General features: G+C 41.8%; 1 protein-coding gene across 1 annotated transcript in view; it reads right to left on the bottom strand.

The window, feature by feature from the left end:
- Positions 1-20254, bottom strand: part of cnksr2a (connector enhancer of kinase suppressor of Ras 2a) — a 613293-nt gene that overhangs the window by 406415 nt on the left and 186624 nt on the right. Inside the window, exon 5 of the mRNA XM_068039874.1 lies at positions 16213-16254. Within this exon, the coding sequence (XP_067895975.1) occupies positions 16213-16254 (42 nt within the window). The remainder of the gene's footprint in view (positions 1-16212; positions 16255-20254) is intronic.

Raw genomic sequence — 20254 nt, 5'->3', positions numbered from 1 at the left:
AATAAACAACAGAAACTTTGTGACTTGTGGGAGATGTTTACAGAGAAGTGACAAGGCAAGGTTTATGAGGGTCAGGAGTTGTTTCTCGCTTCTGAGATGTTGTCTTGGTCAGTTGGGGTATGAACTGTTTTGAAGACAGTTCGGTTTGCCTGTCAAAGAAAAAGAAACCCTCAGCTCATTTTGCCTGCACCCCTCTAAGAGACCCTGAGAAGTAAAATGTGTCAGCTCTTCTTTCTCTACCTCTGCAAAGATCTAGTATGGGAGAGCTAAAATCCCCGGTGCTGCATCTCTCCCGAGAAGCAGGAAAAACCTGCCAGATTAATTCTCAATATACTTAAAAAGAACTGTTATAGAAATGATCCCAGTGACCGGTCACTGTATACCCGGAGGCCAGACTAAAAGGGAAAACTGACTTCCTTCCATAATCTTCTCTTTTTTCTTCAAGAATTTGCCAGTATTTGGCCAAAGTATTTTTTTTGTAATACATCTCTGCAGAGAGAATTTCTGTATTTTTTTTGTGTGTGTGTGTGTGTGGGGTGGGGGGGGGGGGGGAATTTAAAAAGGGAACTTCCATTATTTCAATCTGTGTGTTAATGCTCTGCTTTGTTACTGGATAAGTCCTGTTTGATAATAAACTGACAATTTTGTTGTTTATTAAAGAAATCTGGTTGGTGTATTTTATTCTGGGATAAAGAGTAGAGTATATGATTGACCGCTTCAGTAACTGGGTAAACATTTAAATATATGTTGTGACCTGTGGAGAAGTGGAACTAGAAAAGACAGTGCACTCCTCCCACCTCAGTCGTAACAACAGACGAATGGGCTGTTGAATGGACAGGCATTTGGATCAATGGACAGAAGGAGGGATGGATGAACATATTGATGGACACATAAGACAAGATGGATGGATAGATGGATAAAAGGATGGAAAAAAACAATGGACCTGCAGTTACACAGGGCATTTCACATTCTGCCAGCCAATGCAGTACTTTTGAAGTGTAGTCACTGTTGTAATCGAGGGAAACTGAGAGTCAATTTGAGTATAACAAGGTCCCACAAACAGCAATGAGATAACTGACTATTAAAACAGTGTTTACAATCACCTGTTTTTTGGTGGTACTGACTAAGGGATAAATTTTGGCCTGGATAGCAGGAGAACTTCTTTCTTCTTTTTCATATAGGAATCTTACAGTATCTGAGAGGTCAAGAGGTTTAACATTGCATCAGAAAGATGAAACTTTGACACTCTCTCAGCTTTGCACTTAAATGTCAGCCTAGATTATGTGCTCAAGTCTTTGTCGTAGGCCTTGAACATACAAGCTTCTGACTCAGGGATAATTGTGCTGCCGCTTAGTCATAGCTGATGTTAGGAGAAACTACGGACCTGAATGCCATAACGATTTGATATAATATGCATAAATCCAAAATTGGTCACACATTCACTGGCCGGTTTCTTGCCTATTGATACACTTATATGCCCGAGCACTTAAAACTCTGTAATGTTATAGAATAACATTCAACCGAGATGACCTGGAAAGGAATTTGATGTTGGAAGAACTTAAACCTTGAATATCCATGTATTTGTGGAGAAATAAAATAAAGCCTAGAAATTATACAGTGCAAATAAATGTGAGCATATGAATCAGAAATGCATTTCAAATCACTATAATGGCAGCATTAACCCACTTAAAATAAGCACCTCTGTTAAAAGAGCATAGAGAGGAATTATATGCAAACATGTTGAACAACTGAAAGCTAAAATTCACATAGCACAATTTTAAAACCAAAGAAAATCATATACAAGCCAAGACATAACAATGATCCTATATAAAACCTTAACTGGACCTCAGTGAAATATTATGTGCAGTATTCGGCTCTATGAGAAGGATATTGATGTTTTAAAAAGGGTACAACACAGATTCACTAGGATTCTGCCTGGTATGAGGAAATATAAATACAAAGCAAGGCATGCAAAGCTGAGCCATTTTTTATTAGAACAATGCAGATTATGTGGCAGTATAACAGGTTTTAAAATTATGAAAGGATGGTACAAGGCAAATAGAAGCAGAGTATTTTCAGTAGATGAGGGGTGAAGAACAAGGTTAAATGAAGATACATACAAAATTAAATGAAAAATTTAGAAAGGAGGACAGGAGAAACTTCTTCACAGGGACAGTTGTGAGGCTGTGAAATTCACTTCCAGAGATAGTATTTGAGGCAGAAACTATTTGAACTTTAATGGAAATGGAATTAAAGGTATTTGGGAAGAAGGTGGGTAAATGGGATTAGAGAAATTTGCTCACATGGAGGGTAAATGCTAAGTTGGAATTGTTGGGCTGAATGCCTGTTTCCACGGCGTAACTTCTAAATATTTCTAAGAAACCACATGAATAGGGACTGAAGCTCTAAAAAGTCAAGAGATTAAATAAAATTGTCACTGCTGTAGATGTAACTGGAGTTTCAATAGTTGTGAATTCAAATACTAAACTAGAAGAATAGTGAGTTTCACAAACCAAACTACAAGAGTAAAACCCTGCCCAAAGTCTAAAAAGTCAAGTACATATCTAAGATCAGCCATCTCAGACCAAACAAACAAATTCAAGTCAAATAACGGGGAAAAATAATCTCTACAAATCCTGCAGACAGAAAGGAGCTCACTGAGATGAATATAGGCCCACACAGAAACATGGTGATCACAGAGGAAAAATGAGACCTAGAAAAAACAAGAGTCACAGAGTTATACAGCACAGAAACAGGCCCTTCGACCCTTCGTGTCTGTGCCAGCCATCATGCACCTAACTATTCTAGTCCCATTTTCCGGCACTTGGCCTGTAGCCTTGCATGCTATGGCGTTTCAAGTGCTCATCTAAATACTTCTTAAATGTTGCGAGGGTTCCTGCCTCTACCGCCCCTTCAGTCAGTGTGTTCCAGATTCCAACCACCCTCTGGGTGAAAAAAATTTTCCTCAAATGCCCTGTAAACCTCCTGTTCCTTACCTGAGAGGCAGGACGCAAGAGAATAAGCAGAAGGTGACACAGACGGAGGCGACGACAAGTAGACAGAGAAAAAAGGCAGAGAGAAGAGAAGATGAGAGGGGGAAGTGTGTGAGGAGGGGTAGAAGGAGAGGAATGAGGGAAGGGAAGGGAAGTGGTGAGGGGCCAGATGCCTCTCAGACGCCTCAAAATCACCACCAAGCAAATGGGTAGGGGTTTTAGTTGGAGCTATTACTGATTACAGTGCACAATGTGACTTGGAACTAGGGACAGAAACAAAACTGGCAGTGTACATGACACTAAATTAGGACAGAGGATTTTAAACAATGAAGAAGCAAAACAAATACAAATGGATCCAAACAGGTTGGAGGACTGGCAGGTGCATGCAGGCTGACATTAGATGTGAACAGATCTAAGAAATGAGGAGACATGTAAAGGGAAATAATCAATGAGAATATGAATAAAATGGCCTTAGTCTGCAGGACACAACAACATTCAAGAAGGGTAGCAGGGATAAACCAGGTAAATACAGGCCGGTGAGTCTAACATCAGTGGTTGGGAAAATATTGGAAAACATTCTGAGGGACAGTGTTAATTGCCACTTGGAGAGGCAGGGATTAATCAAGGATAGTCAGCATGGCTTTGTCAGGGGGAGATAGTGTCTTACTAACTTGATTGAATTTTTCGAGGAGGTGACTAGATGTGTAGATGAGGGTAAGGCAGTTGATGTAGTCTACATGGACTTCAGTATGGCTTTTGATAAGGTCCTGCAAGGGAGATTGGTTAAGAAGGTAAGAGCCCATGGGATCCAGGGCAATTTGGCAAATTGGATCCAAAATTGGCTTAGTGGCAGGAGGCAGAGGGTGATTGTCGAGGGTTGTTTTTGCGAGTGTAAGTCTGTGACCAGTGGTGTACCACAGGGATCAGTGCTGGGACCCTTGTCGTTTGTAGTGTACATTAAGGATTTAGACGTGAATATAGGAGTTATGATCAGTAAGTTCGCGGATGACACGAAAATTGGTGGTGTTGTAAATAGTGAGGAGGAAAGCCTTAGATTACAGGACGATATAGATGAGCTGGTAAGATGGGCGGGGCAGTGGCAAATAGAATTTAATCCTGAGAAGTGTGAGGTGATGCATTTTGGGAGGGGACTAACAAGGCAAGGGAATATACAATGGAAGGTAGGACCATAAGAAGTACAGAGGGTCAGAAGGACCTTGGTGTACTTGTCCATAGATCACTGAAGGCAGCAGCACAGGTAGATAAGGTGGTTAGGAAGGCATATGGGATACTTGCCTTTATTAGCCGAGGCATAGAATATAGGAGCAGGGAGCTGTATAAAGCGCTAGTTAGGCCACAGCTGGAGTACTGTGTACAGTTCTGGGCGCCACACTATAGGAAGGATGTGATTGCACTGGAGAGGGTGCAGAGGAAATTCACCAGGATGTTGCCTGGGCTGGAGTGCTTCAGCTATGAAGAGAGACTGAAAAGGCTAGGGTTGTTTTCCTTGGAGCAGAGAAGGCTGAGGGCGGACATGATTGAGGTATACAAAATTATGAGGGGCATGGATAAATTAGATAAGAAGAGACTTTTTCCCTTAGCGGAGGGGTAAATAACCAGGGGGCATAGATTTAAGGTAAAGGCCAGGAGATTTAGAGGGGATTTGAGGAAAAAAAATTTCACCCAGAGGGTGGTTGGAATCTGGAACGAACTGCCTGAAGAGGCGGTAGATGCAGGAACCATCACAACATTTAAGAAGTATTTAGATGAGCACTTGAAACACCATAGCATACAAGGCTACGGGCCAAGTGCTGGAAAATGGGATTAGAATAGTTAGGTGCTTGATGGTCAGCACAGACGCAATGGGCTGAAAGGCCTGTTTCTGTGCAGTATGACTCTATGACTCTAAAGGACAAACATCCAGCAGTATTGATAAATAACTAACTTAAACCAACAGAGCAATGTGTGGCAGTAGTGAGGAAAACAAAATGAATATTCTGATAGCCAGGCAAGCGGAGAGCGGACAAGACTCAGGGAGAGATGATGAGTCTTTACCAGGCATGCTACATCCACATGTGGAGTACCGTGTATAATTACAATATTACAGTATTGGAAGTAGTAAGGAAAAGGTGATCAAACTGAGTCCTGCCTCATGGCATCTGAAGCATTAAAAGAGGTTCAAGAGCCTGGATGGTATAATTTGGAGAAGAGAAGGCACATGGTAGATTTTATTCAAGCATTTAAGATTCTTAAAGGAATAAATAAATGTAACATCGATAATTTAATTTGTATTAATTCACAGGATGTGGGCGTTGCTGGCAAAGTCAACTTTTATTGTGCATCACTAATTGCCCTTGAGAAAATTGTGGTGAGCAATCTTCTTGAACCAATGCTGTTAGGTAGGGAGTTCCAGGATTTGGCCCCAGTGACGATGAAAGAACGGCGATACATTTCCAAGTCAGGATGGTGTGTAATTTGGAAGGAAACTTGCAGGTGGTGGTGTTCCCACGTGCCCACTGTCCTTGTCCTTCTGGGTAGTTGAGGTCGCAGGTTTGGGAGGTTCTGTCAAAGAAGCCTTGGCAAGCTGCTGCAGTGTATCTTGTATGTCGTACACACTGTAGCCACAGTACTTGCTATGTACTGAAGATCTTCACAAAGTTTACTGATCTGATATTGGTAATGCTAAAACAGCAATATACTCCTAGATATGTTTGGATGGATCAAGCATAATGACAGGAAGTGCAGTTGCTGAAGGCTAGAATATTAAGGAGGTCAGAACAAACTCTTGCTGAAGCAGAACATTAGCCCTCATTAATAGTATAAAATAGGATTCTAACTTTGGTGTGGTGCCCTTCCTTCATTGAATGAAGTCTCCAAATGTTTTATAATTGTCAGAGGGTAGATAACTGGGACAGTTCTTAAAGCAGTTTTTTTTAAATATCAGCCTAAATCTCAGAAAAATTAGAATGGAGAAAGGAAATACACATTTAAGAGGCAAGACTTTAGATGGACTACAGGATTAGAGAGCCCCTGTTACGCAGATAGACAGGTCATTAGACATGGCAATGCAAGTAGGTAAGAAAAGGCAGCTGAATATTTGGTTTTGTATCTAGAGGACAGAATTCTAAAGGAATTAATTAATGTTACATTTATCCAACATTTTAATTTGGTTGCAGTTGGAGTACTGTGTACAACTTTGGACATCCTGTATTGGAGATGACCAAATTTATCAGAAGGAGGACCAATTGTTATTATGTTCATTCGTTCTCCAATTCTCTCCCAATTTTGTTCTATTTGCTATTGAATTGTCAAATAACACTGCGGCAACTATTTGTCATGCATATACAAATATGTAGCCTTGCAAAAATGTTCCATCATACAATATTTAAGATACATAAGTAGATATTTAAAGCAGTTACAAACAACTAGATAATTGTCAACAATTTATAAATAATGTACATGCACCATTGCCAGTCTACCAAGGTATTCCTATAATCCTACTTGTGACTCAATCCAACTCAAAGGGAAACTGGCAAAAACTCCATCCTCAACAGTTTACATGAAATTTATCCTGACCTCATCAAAACATCATCACTTTTGGGCTTTGGATTCTGACTGCACATTACAAAATCCTATCTTGTTTTCTGTTTTCAAGCTGAAGATCGTAGAATCATAGAATGGTTCGGCACTGAAAGAGGCCATTCAATCCATCGTGCCTTTACAGAATGTATAGAATATACAGAAATCTATCTTGCATATTATAGCTTCTAGACCTACTTAATGCATAGTTCAAGTCTGAGTCAACCGACGATATATAGACTAACTAAATAGATTGATTTGATTTTGCATTCAGCAGTTCTAAAACTGTCTCAGCTCCTTCCAGCTCTTCCTCTGCCTCCTTTGTTCTCAACCACCTCCCTTGACCCCTCCCCACTCCGCTCCTGATCAATCAACTGCCTCTCCTGAACCCTGTGCATCAACATAGTCAACACTTCCCTAGCGTTGTCCTTCCACTGCCCTGCTTCAAGACCACAGTCATCAATGCTGTACTCAAAAAAGATCTTCTCCAACTATTGCTCCAGTTCAAATGTCCCCTTCATGTTTTAAGGTCAAGAGTAATGCTATGCCGCAGCAATATATGCATATCTTTCCCAGCTCCCGGTTAAAACCCATCCACCCTAGTTTTTAACCATCACAACGGACCAGAATGGACCGAACTAAAGCCATGAAAGGCATCTTCACAATGTGACCAAAGTGCATTACCCTTGCTTGAACTTCTCAACTTTCCTACAATGTTTGATATGTTGAGAACATGAGAGGGAGCTCAGATTGGAGGGAAGCAAAACTGGAAGTAGAAAAGTAGTAAGTGAAGTTAGAAGGTAGACAAAAAGGCAAACATCAAATAGGTCAGAATGAGGAATAATGTTAAGACAAAGTTAAGGGCACTCTATCCGAATGCATGCAGCATTCGCAACAAAGTAGCTGATTTGAAGGCACAAATAGAGGTAAATGGGTATGATTTCATTGCCATTACGGAGACGTGGTTACAGGGTGACCAGGACTGGGCATTGAATATTCAGGGATATTCGTCATTTAGGAAGGATAGGTGGAGGGGTAAAGGAGGTGGGGTAGCGCTGTTAATAAGGGATGAGATCAGTACATTAGTGACAGAGGATCTTAGATCAAAGGAGCAAGATGTCGAATCAGTTTGAGTGGAGCTAAGAAGCAGCAAAGGGCAGCAGACATTGTTGGAAGTTGTTTATAGGCAACCGAACAGTAGTGGCAATGTTGGGCACAGTATAAATCAGGAAATTAGAGGTAATTAACATGGGTAATACAGTAAGAATGGGCGACTTCATTTACATATAGACTGGAAAAACCTAATCAACACTAATGCTGTGGAGGATGAATTTCTGGAGTGCATACGAGATAGGTTTCTGGAACAGTATGTTGAGGAACCAATTAGGGATTGGGCTATTTTAGATTAAGTGTTATGCAATGATAAAGGGCGAATTAATAACCTTGCTTTAAAGGAACCATTAGGACATAGTGACCACTTTTACATGAAGTTTCAAAAAGATATTGTTCATTCTGAAACTAGGGTCTTAAAATTGAACAAAGGAAACTATGAAGGTGTGAAGGACAAGTTAGCTATGGTGGATTGGGAAAATACATTAAAAGATTTAACAGTAGACAGGCAATGGCCAGTATTTAAAGAAGTATTACACAGTTTCCAACAAATATACATTCCTCCAAGACACAAATGCCCAACAAGAAAGGTGAAGTTAAAGATTGCATTAGATCAAAGGAAGCGGCTTATAAGGTCGCCAGAAAAAATGGTAAACCCAAGGATTGGAAGCAATTTATAATCCAGCAAAGGAGGACCAAGAAACTTGATAAAGAAAGGGAAAATAGAATATGAATGCAAGCTAGCTAGAAACATAAAGGCAGACTGTAAAAAGGTTCTTTCGGTATATGGAAAGGAAAAGATTAGCCATTACAGGCAGAGACAGGAAAATTTGAGGTGGAGAAGGGGGAAATGGCAGAGAGACTAAACAATGACTTTGTGTCTGTCTTCACAGAGGAAGATACCTAAAATGTCCCAGAAATTCTAGGGAACCAAGGGACTTGTATAAATGAGGAACTGAGAGAAAATAGTATCAATAAAGAGGTAGTACTCAAAAAATTAATTGGATTGAAAGTTGATAAATCCCCTGGACCAGATGAGCTACCTCCCAGAGTATTGAAGGAGGTGGCTATAAACATAGTGGATGCATTGGTGGTTTTCTTTCAAAATTCTATAGATCCTGGAAGGGTTCCTGCAGACTGGAAAGCAGCAAATGTTTAAGAAGGGAGCGAGAGAGAAAATTGAGAACTACAGACCTGTTAGTTTGACGTCAGCAGTAGCGAAAATGTTAGAATCTATCAAAGATGTGATAACTGGACACTTGGAAAATAATGATATGATTGGGCAGAGTCAACATGGATTTATGAAAGGGAAATCATGTTTGACAAACCTGTTGGAGTTTTTTGACAATGTTACATGTAGCATAGATAAAGGAGAATCAGTAGATGTGGTGTATTTGGATTTTCAGAAGGCTCTCGATAAGGTCGCACACAGGAAGTTAGTGAAAAAAATTAGAGCACAAGGGATTAGGGGTAATATACTGCTATGGATTAAGAATTGGTTAACAGACAAAAAGCAGAGAGTAGGAATAAATGGATCATTCTCAGGATGGCAGTCTGTTGCTAGTGGGGTACCACAAGAATCAGTGCTTGGGTCACATCTGTTTACAATCTACATAAATGATTTGGATGTGGGGATCAAATGTAATATTGACAAATTTGCTGATGACACAAAACTAGATGGGAATATAAGTTGTGAGGAGGATGCAAGGAGGCTTCAAGGGGTCTTGGAGAGGCTAAGTGAATGGGCAAGAGCACAGAAGAAGGAATATAATGTGAATACATGTGAAGTGATCCACTTTGGTAGAAAAAACAGAAAGGCAGGGTATTCCTTAAAGGGTGAGAGATTGGGAAGTGTTGACGCCCAAAGGGACCTGGGTTCCTTGTTCATAAGTCACTAAAAACTAGCATGCAGGTGCAGAAAACAATTAGGAAGGCAAATGGTATGTTGGCTTTCATTGCAAGGGGATTTGAGTACAGGAGTAAAGATGTTGTCAGGCAAGTCCCCCCACCTGCCAAGAATGAGGAAAATTAATTTCGCCACATGAACATTGATTTTAAACTATTGTTGGTGAAGAAAGAACTTGCTAAAAAAAACAATTGGAGCCCTGATTGGAAAGATATTTGCATAGTAACAGACAGTGTTGGAACAAGGGACCCAGTCCTTGCTTCCCCAATACACAGAAGAAGTGGTCAGACCAGTTTGGGCACGTGACTAGCTGACTGTTGGAGTTTTTTGAATTTGAACATCCAACAGGGATGTTCTCCTGGACTGAGAACACCTCTCTCCCGTCTGCTCTCATCTTGCTCTCACCAGCTTCGGAAACCACTGAAGACACATGAACTCCAAGAGAGAAAAGTGTCCTACAGTAAACAAGGTTTACGAAGAATACAGAGCCCCAACAAAAAGCAGGACTACTTACAAAAGGACTACAGTGAGCTCGAAGCACAGTAAACAAGAAACTCTCCTGATATTGCCTCAAACCTCTCCATTTTATTTTTCTTCTGCTCTTTTCTGTCCCTATTTGCATGTGTGTATCACGTGTGCATGCTAGCATAGGCACGTCGTGTATCCATAGGTGTTAACCATATTAGAATTTAAGCTTAAGGTTTAATAAATGTCACTTTTCTTCTTTCAACCTAAGAAAACGTGTTTATGCTCATTTCCTTGCCTTATAATTGAAAAGTGGCGAACAAGGACTCACCAAAGGGGGAGCTCAAAACACAGAGTGTTAGAAATTAAACACTGTTACAATAAGACCAGGTGAAGATAGTAAAAGATCCCTAGACACTTTTCGCACCTGGTTGCAACAGAAATTTGGGTGCTCGCCAAATTTTACCCACAGATGAACGAGAGAAATTGGAAGTGGGAAGCCAAATTGTTCCTAATCAAAAAAAGAGCAAGATTAATGCAGATTTTCTTGTTGTTGTGTGTGATTGGATACTAACATGTCTGCGACTGAAGCTAGCAGCTCACCAAGCCAGGGTGAAGTAACTTGGGATAAGTTAAAAGCACTGTCTGTGGAGGAGTTGAGGAAAATGGCTGAGCAGTGTGGGATCACTGTACGTGGCAACGCCAGGAAGTCTGAACTCCTAAGACTAGTGGCCCACCATTTTTCCCTTGAATCTGAAGTAGTAGAAACAGGGTTAGAAGCAGAATTCGGCAGGGTATTGTTAGCAAAGATACAACTGGAACAAAGGGAACCTGAATTAGATGAAGGAGAGTAAGAGAGAGAGAGGCAGGAGAGGGAGAAAGAGAGAGCCTTCCAGAAGGAATGTGAAGAAAATGAAAGGCAGGAAAGAGAGAAAGAAAGATAGGAGAAGGAAAGCGTGAGAGAGAGAGTGAGAAAGAATATTCCAGAAAGAATCCGAAGAGAGACAGCTGAAGCGCCTTGAGTTAACTAATGGAGGACAAAGTAACCCCAAGTGAAAGCATGGGCAACATGGAGCAGCAGAATTCAGGGCTGGGTACAAGATTGCTAAAATTCGCTCAATTAATTCCAAAACTCAATGAGGAAGATGTGGAAACATTTTTCGTGTCTTTTGAGAAACTGGCAAGGCAGCTAAAATGGCCAGCTGAGACCTGGTCCCTTTTAATACAAAGCAAACTAACTGCAAAAGCCCATGAGGTTTATTCCTTGTTGCCAGATGAGAGTTCATCAAATTATGAACTGACCAAAAATGCTATCCTCGGGGCATATGAATTAGTACCCGAAGCCTACCGCCAAAAGTTTAGAACCGTCAAAAAACAAGCTAATCAAACTTATCTGTAGTTTGAAAGAAGCAAGCAGCAGGCATTTGACCAATGGCTGAGGGCTTTAAAAATACAGCTCAGCTATGAGACTCTCAGAGAAGTAATTCTGTTAGAGGAATTTAAAAACTCTCTCCCGCTCTCAATAAAGATGCATGTAGAGGAGCAGTGGGTTCAGGGAGCCTGGCAAGCAGCCGTTCTGGCCGATGAGTTTGTTTTAATTTATAAATCGGTTTCCCAGTGGAGAACCTTTTCTAATCACCCCCACAAATTCGAAAAGGACAAAGGGTGGGAAGGTGATATCTGCCCAAGCAGTCCCAGAAGAGAAAGGAAAGCAGGAGACACAGGGGGTCCTCCTCTAGCCAAAAAGGAAGGTGCTGTGATCAAGAGTGAGACCCAGAGACCTATGTGCTTCCATTGTAATAAGGCAGGGCATTTAAAAGCTGACTGCTGGAAACTAAAGCGACAACCACAAGACTAATCAGGCACACCGTGAAGACGGGACCCTGATGGAAAACACAGAACAAGCTGTGCCTTTAACTGCAGTAAGAGTGCAACCCAGTAAGCTTACTATGGCCAGTGCAGAAAATGTTAATAGGATACCTGAAGGTTATCAGGGTTTTGTGTCTGAAGGGAAAGTAACCCCATGTCCCTCGAGTGGGGCAAGCAAGCTCATAGTGATTCTCAGGGACACAGGGGCCACTAGATCCCTTTTTCTGGGAAAAGGCCTGACCTTTCCCTAGAGAGTGCAGTGAACACCAAAATAGTGGTGAATGGTATTGGAGGGCAGTGTGTGCCTGTACCTGTACACCGGGTGCACTTGGAGTGTGACCTAGCTTCGGGAATGGTGACTGTAGGGATTGTCCCTAGTTTGCCTGTGGATGGGGTTGACCTGCTCCTGCTTCTGGCAGGGGTGAAGGTGGTAGCCCCTACGGTAGTGAAAGAAAGACCGCAGGAGGTCAGAGAGGCAGGAGACGGTCCCCTGCAGAGTCCCTGAATGTGTCGTGGATCAAGCCATGATCAAGCCAGCTCCCCCAGAGGAGACTGCATTGGCACTACAGGCAGATGACCATGAGGTCTACCTGTCTGAGACTTTCTTTGGAAAGTTAGGAGACCCAGGGAATGAATTAAATAAATTTTCCCTAGCTCAGCGAGCCAACCCAGTATTGCAAGAGTTAGCACAGGTGCCCAGTCTGAAAGTGGGAGTCCCTGATTGCTACTATTTAAAGAATGAGATACTGATGAGGAAATGGAGTTCTCCTCACAGACCTGAGGGCAAGGAGTGGACAGTGGTTCACCAGTTAGTGGTGCCACAGAGGTACCGGAAACATATATTAAGAAGGGCCCACGAGACTACAATGGCTGTACATGCCAATACATGAAAGACCAAGGCCCACATAAGACAGCAGTTTGACTGGACAAAACTCCACAAAGATGTGATGGAGTACTGCAGGAGTTGCCACACGTGACAGGTTGAGGAGAAATCCCAACCTACAGTGAAATCTGCACCCCTAAGTCCTGTACTGGTGTCAGGAGGACCCTCCAGCCAAAGGCTGGTGAACTGTAAGGGACCCCTGCCAAGAACAAAAGGGGACAGGCAAGCACAAGGCTGGCAAAAGTTTCGAAAGAGAAGGGGAAAAAGTGACCAAGAGGACAGATTAAAGGAAGTCCAGAAAGAATCCCGGAAGAAAACCCCTACTGTCTGGACAACCAACCCCGAAAATTTGAAAAGTTAGAACCCACACCCTCCTGTGTAAATGCAGACCCCAGAAGCACCTACCAGAGTTGCTAACAGCATTTACAGGAACCTGCAGAGACAAAGAGAGACCTCTAGGTGGCACAGAAACCGTGAGGGCGATGCCTCACCCAGTCGAAGTGTCAGAGGAGAGTGCAGTCAAGTCTGCACAAATACCTGCATGTAGGAGTGTCCCAGAGAACAAAGGAGAGATTATCAACGAATCCTCCCCCACAGTCAGAGGAAAAGGGAACCACCTATCCCCTGAAGTCAGAAGTCTTTGCATGACTCAGAGTTCAGTATAGACCCACCCACTACAAACTCTCCTGAGGAAAAAAATTAAAGCAGTCCTGGCACCCCAGAAAAGACCATTCTAATAGGCTATAAGATTGATGAATGAATGGAAATGAATGAGAGAAATGCATGTTTTTTTCTTTCTGTATCTTATATTTCTCTCAAACCCTGTAATGAAATATGCCCTTTTTTACAAATCGCATTTCATTCCCCTGGGTGTGGAGGTGTCAGGCAAGCCCCCTCACCTGCCAAGAATGAGGAAAATTTATTTCGCCACATGAACATTGATTTTAAACTATTGTCGGTGAAGAAAGAACCTGCTTTAAAAAGCAATTGGAGCCCCTGACTGGAAAGACAGTATAGTAACAGACAGTGTTGGAACAAGGGATCCAGTCCTTGCTTCCCCAATACACAGAAGAAGTGGTCAGACCTGTTTGGGCACATGACCAGCTGACTGTTGGAGCTTTTTGAATTTGAACATCCAATAGAGAATTTAAAATCAGAAAGCTGTTTTCTCCTGAACTGAGAACACCTCTCTCCCATCTGCTCTCATCTTGCTCTCACCAGCTTCGGAAACCACTGAAGACACATGAACCCCAAGAGAGAAAAGACTCCTACAGTAAACAAGGTTTAAGAAGAATACTGGGCCCCAACAAAAAGCAAGACTACTTACAAAAGGACTACAGTGAGCTTGAAGCACAGTAAACAAGAAACTCTTCTGATATAGCCTCAAACCTCTTCATTTTATTTTTCCTCTGCTCATTTCTGTCCCTATCTGCATGTGTGTATCGTGTGGGTGCATCATATATCCGTACACATCATATATAACGGTATTAGAGTTTAAGTTTAAGGTTTAATAAATGTCACTTTTCTTCTTTAAACCTAAGAAAGCCTGTTTATGCTCATTTCTTTGCCTTATAATTGGAAACTGGTGAACAAGGATTCTCCAAAGGGGAAGCTCAAAACACAATGCGTTAAAAATTAAATCCTGTTACAAAAAGACCAGGTGAAGACAGTAAAAGACGCCTAGACACCTTTCTCACCTGGTCGTAACAATGTATTGCTGCAATTGTATAGAGCCCTGGTGAGACTGCGCCTGAAGTAGTGTGTACAGTTTTGGTCTCCTTATCTAAGGAAGAATATACTTGCCATAGAGGGAGTGCAGTGGATTTTCACTAGACTAAACTCTGGGATGGCAGAATTGTCTTGTGAGGACAGATTGAGGAAATTGGGCCTATATTCTCTCGAATTTTGAAGAATGAGAGATGATCTCATTGAAACTTACTAAATTCTGACAGGGTGTGAACAGGGTAGAAGTAGATAGGAAGTTTGCTCTGGCTGGTGAGTGTAGAACCAGGAAACACAGTCTCAGAATAAGGGGCAGGCCATTTAAGACTGAGATGAGGAGGAATTTCTTTACTCAGACGGTGGTGAATCTTTGGAATTCTCTACCCAGAGGGCTGTGGAACCTCAATCACTGAGCATGTTCAAGACAGAAATCGATAGCTTTCTGGATACTAATGGCAGCAAGGGATATGGGGATAGTGGGGAAAAATGGAATAGAGGTGGATGATCAGCCATGATCTGCTTTAATGGCAGAGCAGGCTCTAAGGGCCTAATGGCCTACTCCTGCTCCTATTTCCTATGTTCCTATGGCCATTGGATCTTCTTAGATTGGCTGACTTTCATTATCCAACTCTGCAGAATTGCCCTTGCATAGTTCTAGTCCTACCCCTATGAACAAAATCAGTAAGTCTCTTCCTTCCCCTGCACCATCACCTCTGAAGTCCACCAAATATCCACCCCGGTGGTCCCCTTCTCTTCACCTATATTTTGTCTCTTGACAATTTCATCCATAGGTACAGGATCAGCTTCCACATGTACATTGATGACATGTAGCTCTACTTTCCACCCCAATTCAACCCAAGGCACTAGCACTTCATTCGACCCAAGACATTTCCATGCGGTCACGCTGCCTGTCTGACATCAGGTCTTGTAGGAGTCCAATTTCCTTCAAATAAATAAAAGCAAGGTTCTTCGGGCAATCAGAATAAATAAACTTCACTCCCTAGCCACTGACTGCCATCCCCCTAGCCACTTGCTTAGGTTAAACAAATTCATGTGCAACCCCAGCACTGCCCTTGACCATGAGCAGAGCTTAATTTCTCTAATAGCATCTCCACAACACTGCCCACCTCTGTGCCTACCTTAGCCTCCTGCTTCTCTGCATTTGCGTCACATGCTAAATCAATTACTTCAATGTTTGCCTCCCAGTTCTCCCATCATCCACCTCCACAAACTCCAACTTACCCAAAAAACCTCTCCCACATCTTGTGATGCACAAGCTCCTGGTCCCCTAACACCTCTGGTCTCACAGATCTGTCACCACCTACCCCAACACATTCCATTTTAAATCCTTGATCTTTTCAAATTTCTCCATAGCCTTGCACCTCCGTCGCTCTGCTACCTCTTCCAGTCATGCATTCCCCACTGTACCCTTCAATTCTCTAACTTTGGCACTGCTTTCAGTCATCACTACTCTACTTTTTGAAACTCCCTCTCTAAGGCTTTGCCCTCCTTTAAAATCCTCCTGAAAGCCCACGTTTCAACGTAGCCATAAATTTTCCTCCCCAAGCATTCTCCCCTTATTCCTTTTAAATTACTTTAAGATAGCTCATACATTGAATGTGCTAAAAGAATGCAAGTTGTTACTGTTTATCAAGCATATTTCAAACAAAAAGTAATGCACTCACCACATGAAGAATCTTGTTTTCAGTTTCATAGACAGTGCAGTCCTGCCAAGAAAAAAAGATTAAACACATATGTTTTTATGAGAGGTATGATAACTGATCAGTTAAATCTTGGACTCAAAGCACAACAAAAATAGATTGGATTTTTATCCGATTCATAGAATCATAGAATGGTCACAGCACAGGAGGCCTTTCAGCCCGTTGTGTCTGTGCTAGCTCTCTGCCGAAGATTTTCATTAGATGACCTTACGGATTCGAGCAACTTATTTTTTGTTGTAAATACTGTGCTACTTTTAAATATTTATGCATCAGTACTGAGAAATTACATTTATTGTTTAATTGAGCAATGTAAATTTTTGAGGCTGCCCACAGCAGAAACAGCATTGTAGACCACTCAGTAATTGCAGCCATGATCAACAGGATTGCTGACGACTAGGCAGTTGCTTAAACCATAGTGTTGTCACTGAATTTGACTTCACACAGAGGACCAGCTTAGCTCAGACCTTCTGAGGAAAACGTTAAATCACAATCTTTTGTTGATCAACCCAAGAACAATATTTGTAGCATCAATATTCTGCCCTTTTCATTGGTGAAATTTTTAGTGGATTACGAATAGGATAGGTCAGAGAAAACAAAAACAGAAGAATAGTATCACATTGGGGCCAGTGCTCAACTGAGCAAAGTTTAAAAAACAAAGATACACTACACCAGCTAACGACTGTGAATAACAATGTTAATTATATAAAGAATGCACACTGGGGCCATATGATTTTTGCAAAGTAAACCAGTGATTGATATGGACTGCATAATCCATGAGCTTCTCTATGCGTGAGTGAGCAGTGATGGCTTTAACACAGTGATTTATTTTGCATTAAACACAGGTCTCTTTTACAAGATCGACAAGGAGCAATTTTATTAAACATGACATTTTGGTGTTTTACTTTGTAGCTATTTTCAGTAGGATTCAATTGCATCTATATGGTTTGAAGCTGTAGAAAGGCACATTGAGACAATATGTGATGAATGCTGGCACCTTTCTGGAGCTGCAGTATAGTAAGCTCAAGTCTGAAATTGGAAAGATATGGAAAATCATTTTCAATACCTCTACCAGCAATTTTACCTTTCTTTTATATAAGGTGGTGCAATCAGCATAAGTCCAAAAACAATGAATTAAATATCAATCAGTCTACAAAATTGGCATTCAAGAACTTTTTGTGTAACGTAGTCAGTACAAGACCTGTTAGGGATAGGAAAGTTTGGTAGTTCGGCTAGCAAGGATATAGATCACTGCTTATAAAATTACATTGGCTAAACCAAAAGTGATACCTGAGAATGAATTCAAGGAAATAATCCAAAGATCTTATTCCCAGAAGGATAGCTGCTAAATCAGCACAATGCATTAATGATTTAGACGTGAATATTGGAGGTATGATAAGTAAGTTCACAGATGACATGAAAATTGGTGGTGTCGTAAATAGTGAGGAGGAAAGCCTTAGATTAGGGGACGATATAGATGGGATGGTAAGATGGGCGGAGCTGTGGCAAATGGGCTTTAATCCTGAGAAGTGTGAGGTGATGCATTTTGGGAGGGGACTAACAAGGCAAGGGAATACACAATGGATGGTAGGATCCTAGGAAGTACAGAAGGTCAGAAGGACCTTGGTGTACTTGTCCATAGATCACTGAAGGCAGCAGCACAGGTAGATAAGGTGGTTAGGAAGGCATATGGGATACTTGCCTTTATTAGCCAAGGCATAGAATATAAGAGCAGGGAGGTTATGATGGAGCTGTATAAAACGCTGGTTAGGCCACAGCTGGAGTACTGTGTACAGTTCTGGGCACCACACTATAGGAAGGATGTGATTGCACTGAAGAGGGTGCAGAGGAAATTCACCAGAATGTTGCCTGGGCTGGAGCATTTCAGCTTTGAAGAGGGACTGAAAAGGCTAGGGTTGTTTTCCTCAGAACAGAGACGGATGAGTGGGGACATGATTGAGGTATACAAAATTATGAGGGGCATTGATAGGATAGATAGGAAGAGACTTTTTCCCTTAGCGAAGGGGTCAATAACCAGGGGGCACAGATTTAAGGTAAGGGGCAGGAGGTTTACAGGGGATTTGAGGAAAAATTTTTTCACCGAGAGGGTGGTTGGAATCTGGAACACACTGCCTGAAGGGGTGGTAGAGGCAGGAACCCTCACAACATATTAGAAGTATTTAAATGAGCACCTAAAACGCCATAGCATACAAGGCTACGGGCCAAGTGCTGGAAAATGGGATTATAATAGTTAGGTGCTTGATGCCCGGCACAGACACGATGGGCCGAAGGGCCCGTTTCTGTGCTGTATGACTCTATGCATTATGAAAAATTTTGAGATCGGGGTAGATTTTTCAGTTATGCCCAATGCACAGGTGTAAAAGGAGATGTAATCAATGAGAAAGATGAGCTGATATCTGTTATCTTGGATTTCCACCTGCTTTGCACCCCATCCAGTTTTGTGGTTGGGTTATGTACCGGTTCAGGAAGCTCCTGTTATTTGGCAATTAACTATATTAAAATTAGGCTGTGATGAAATTATTTAGATATTCATGCATTTTCCAACGTATATTGCTCACTCATCTACCTAACTATCTAAAATGACCTTCTGACCTGTTGGAGGAAAAGGATTTGAAGAGTAGCATTTGTATTTGTGCTATCTGTGAATATTGTATTTTATTTGTCACCCCAACATCCCCCAACCCCTTTCCCATTTAGTTGGTCAGGAAGACTTGTACCAATTGTTTTGACACAGCAAATGCTAATAATGCACCATCTGAATAATTCTCAAACAGAGGTCTGGTCAGAAAATCAAACCCATTACCCCCTGAAGATGACATTTTTCAAGTTTCTGGATTGTGTGATCCTTTTCAAATTCTGAAAAGGGTACGGTTCTGACACACTGAAGCAAGTCTTTGGACAAAGTTTAGGCCAATATTTCAATTTCCATTAAACCAGCGTGAGATCTTCTGCACCCTTCTCCTTCCAATCGTGTTGGTCATATAATCCAGTCCATTTAACAGGAAACTGGAAAGTGTCTTGTAGATCCTCCATACTTTGAAAGCTTTAATAAAGCAGTGACGCTCTATTTCCACTGGTCCTTCAAATCTCTCATTCAAACTCAGTTTCCCCACATTTTTATGATCAGCCTAATAATGTCTCTAATATTTTTCTCAGTTTCCTTATCTCACCCAAGGGTATTTTCTAAAGTGCTTCACCAGGTGTGTCAGCTGCTTGGTACTTGCATTCTTTCTAATTTTATTAATATTCCTTATTTTTAGTCCAGGGGTATTTTTCCTGTCTTGTGATTAGACACAGTGGCGCAGTGGTTAGCACCGCAGCCTCACAGCTCCAGCGACCCGGGTTCGATTCCAGGTACTGCCTGTGCGGAGTTTGCAAGTTCTCCCTGTGACCGCGTGCGTTTCCACCAGGTGCTCTGGTTTCCTCTCACAGCCAAAGACTTGCAGGTTGATAGGTAAATTGGCAATTGTAAATTGCCCCTAGTGTAGGTAGGTGGTAGGAGAATTGAGGGAAGGTGGGGATGTGGTAGGGAATATGGGGTTAATGTAGGATTAGTATAAATGGGTGGTTGTTGGTCGGCACAGACTCAGTGGGCCGAAGGGCCTATTTCAGTGCTGTATTTCTCTATGACTTAGCTGATGGTCAGTGTTTTTCTGATGCTCCAATAACTCCATTATTTGCTGGCAGTTTATGTACAGTCTTTCGATGATCTGGCCAAACCAGACCTCAAATAGAGTCATAGAATCATTTATGGCATAGAAGGAGGCCTTTCGGTCCATCAAGTCCATGCTGGCTCTCTACAGAGCAATCCAGTCAGTCCTGCGTCCCAGTTCAATCTCCGTAGCCCTGCATGTTTAATACCTTCAATTGCCCATCCAATTTCCTTTGAATCCCTATTCTAATCTTTGAAACATAGCAGCAACATTCAAATTCCAAAGGAAGTGCATAGAAGACCAACCAGACTGATCCCTAGCATTACAGAGCTTTG

The sequence above is a fragment of the Heterodontus francisci genome, chromosome 10, assembly GCF_036365525.1.
Source record: "Heterodontus francisci isolate sHetFra1 chromosome 10, sHetFra1.hap1, whole genome shotgun sequence".
Lineage (NCBI taxonomy): Eukaryota > Metazoa > Chordata > Chondrichthyes > Heterodontiformes > Heterodontidae > Heterodontus > Heterodontus francisci.
This window is presented reverse-complemented; position numbering and strand designations above follow the sequence as displayed.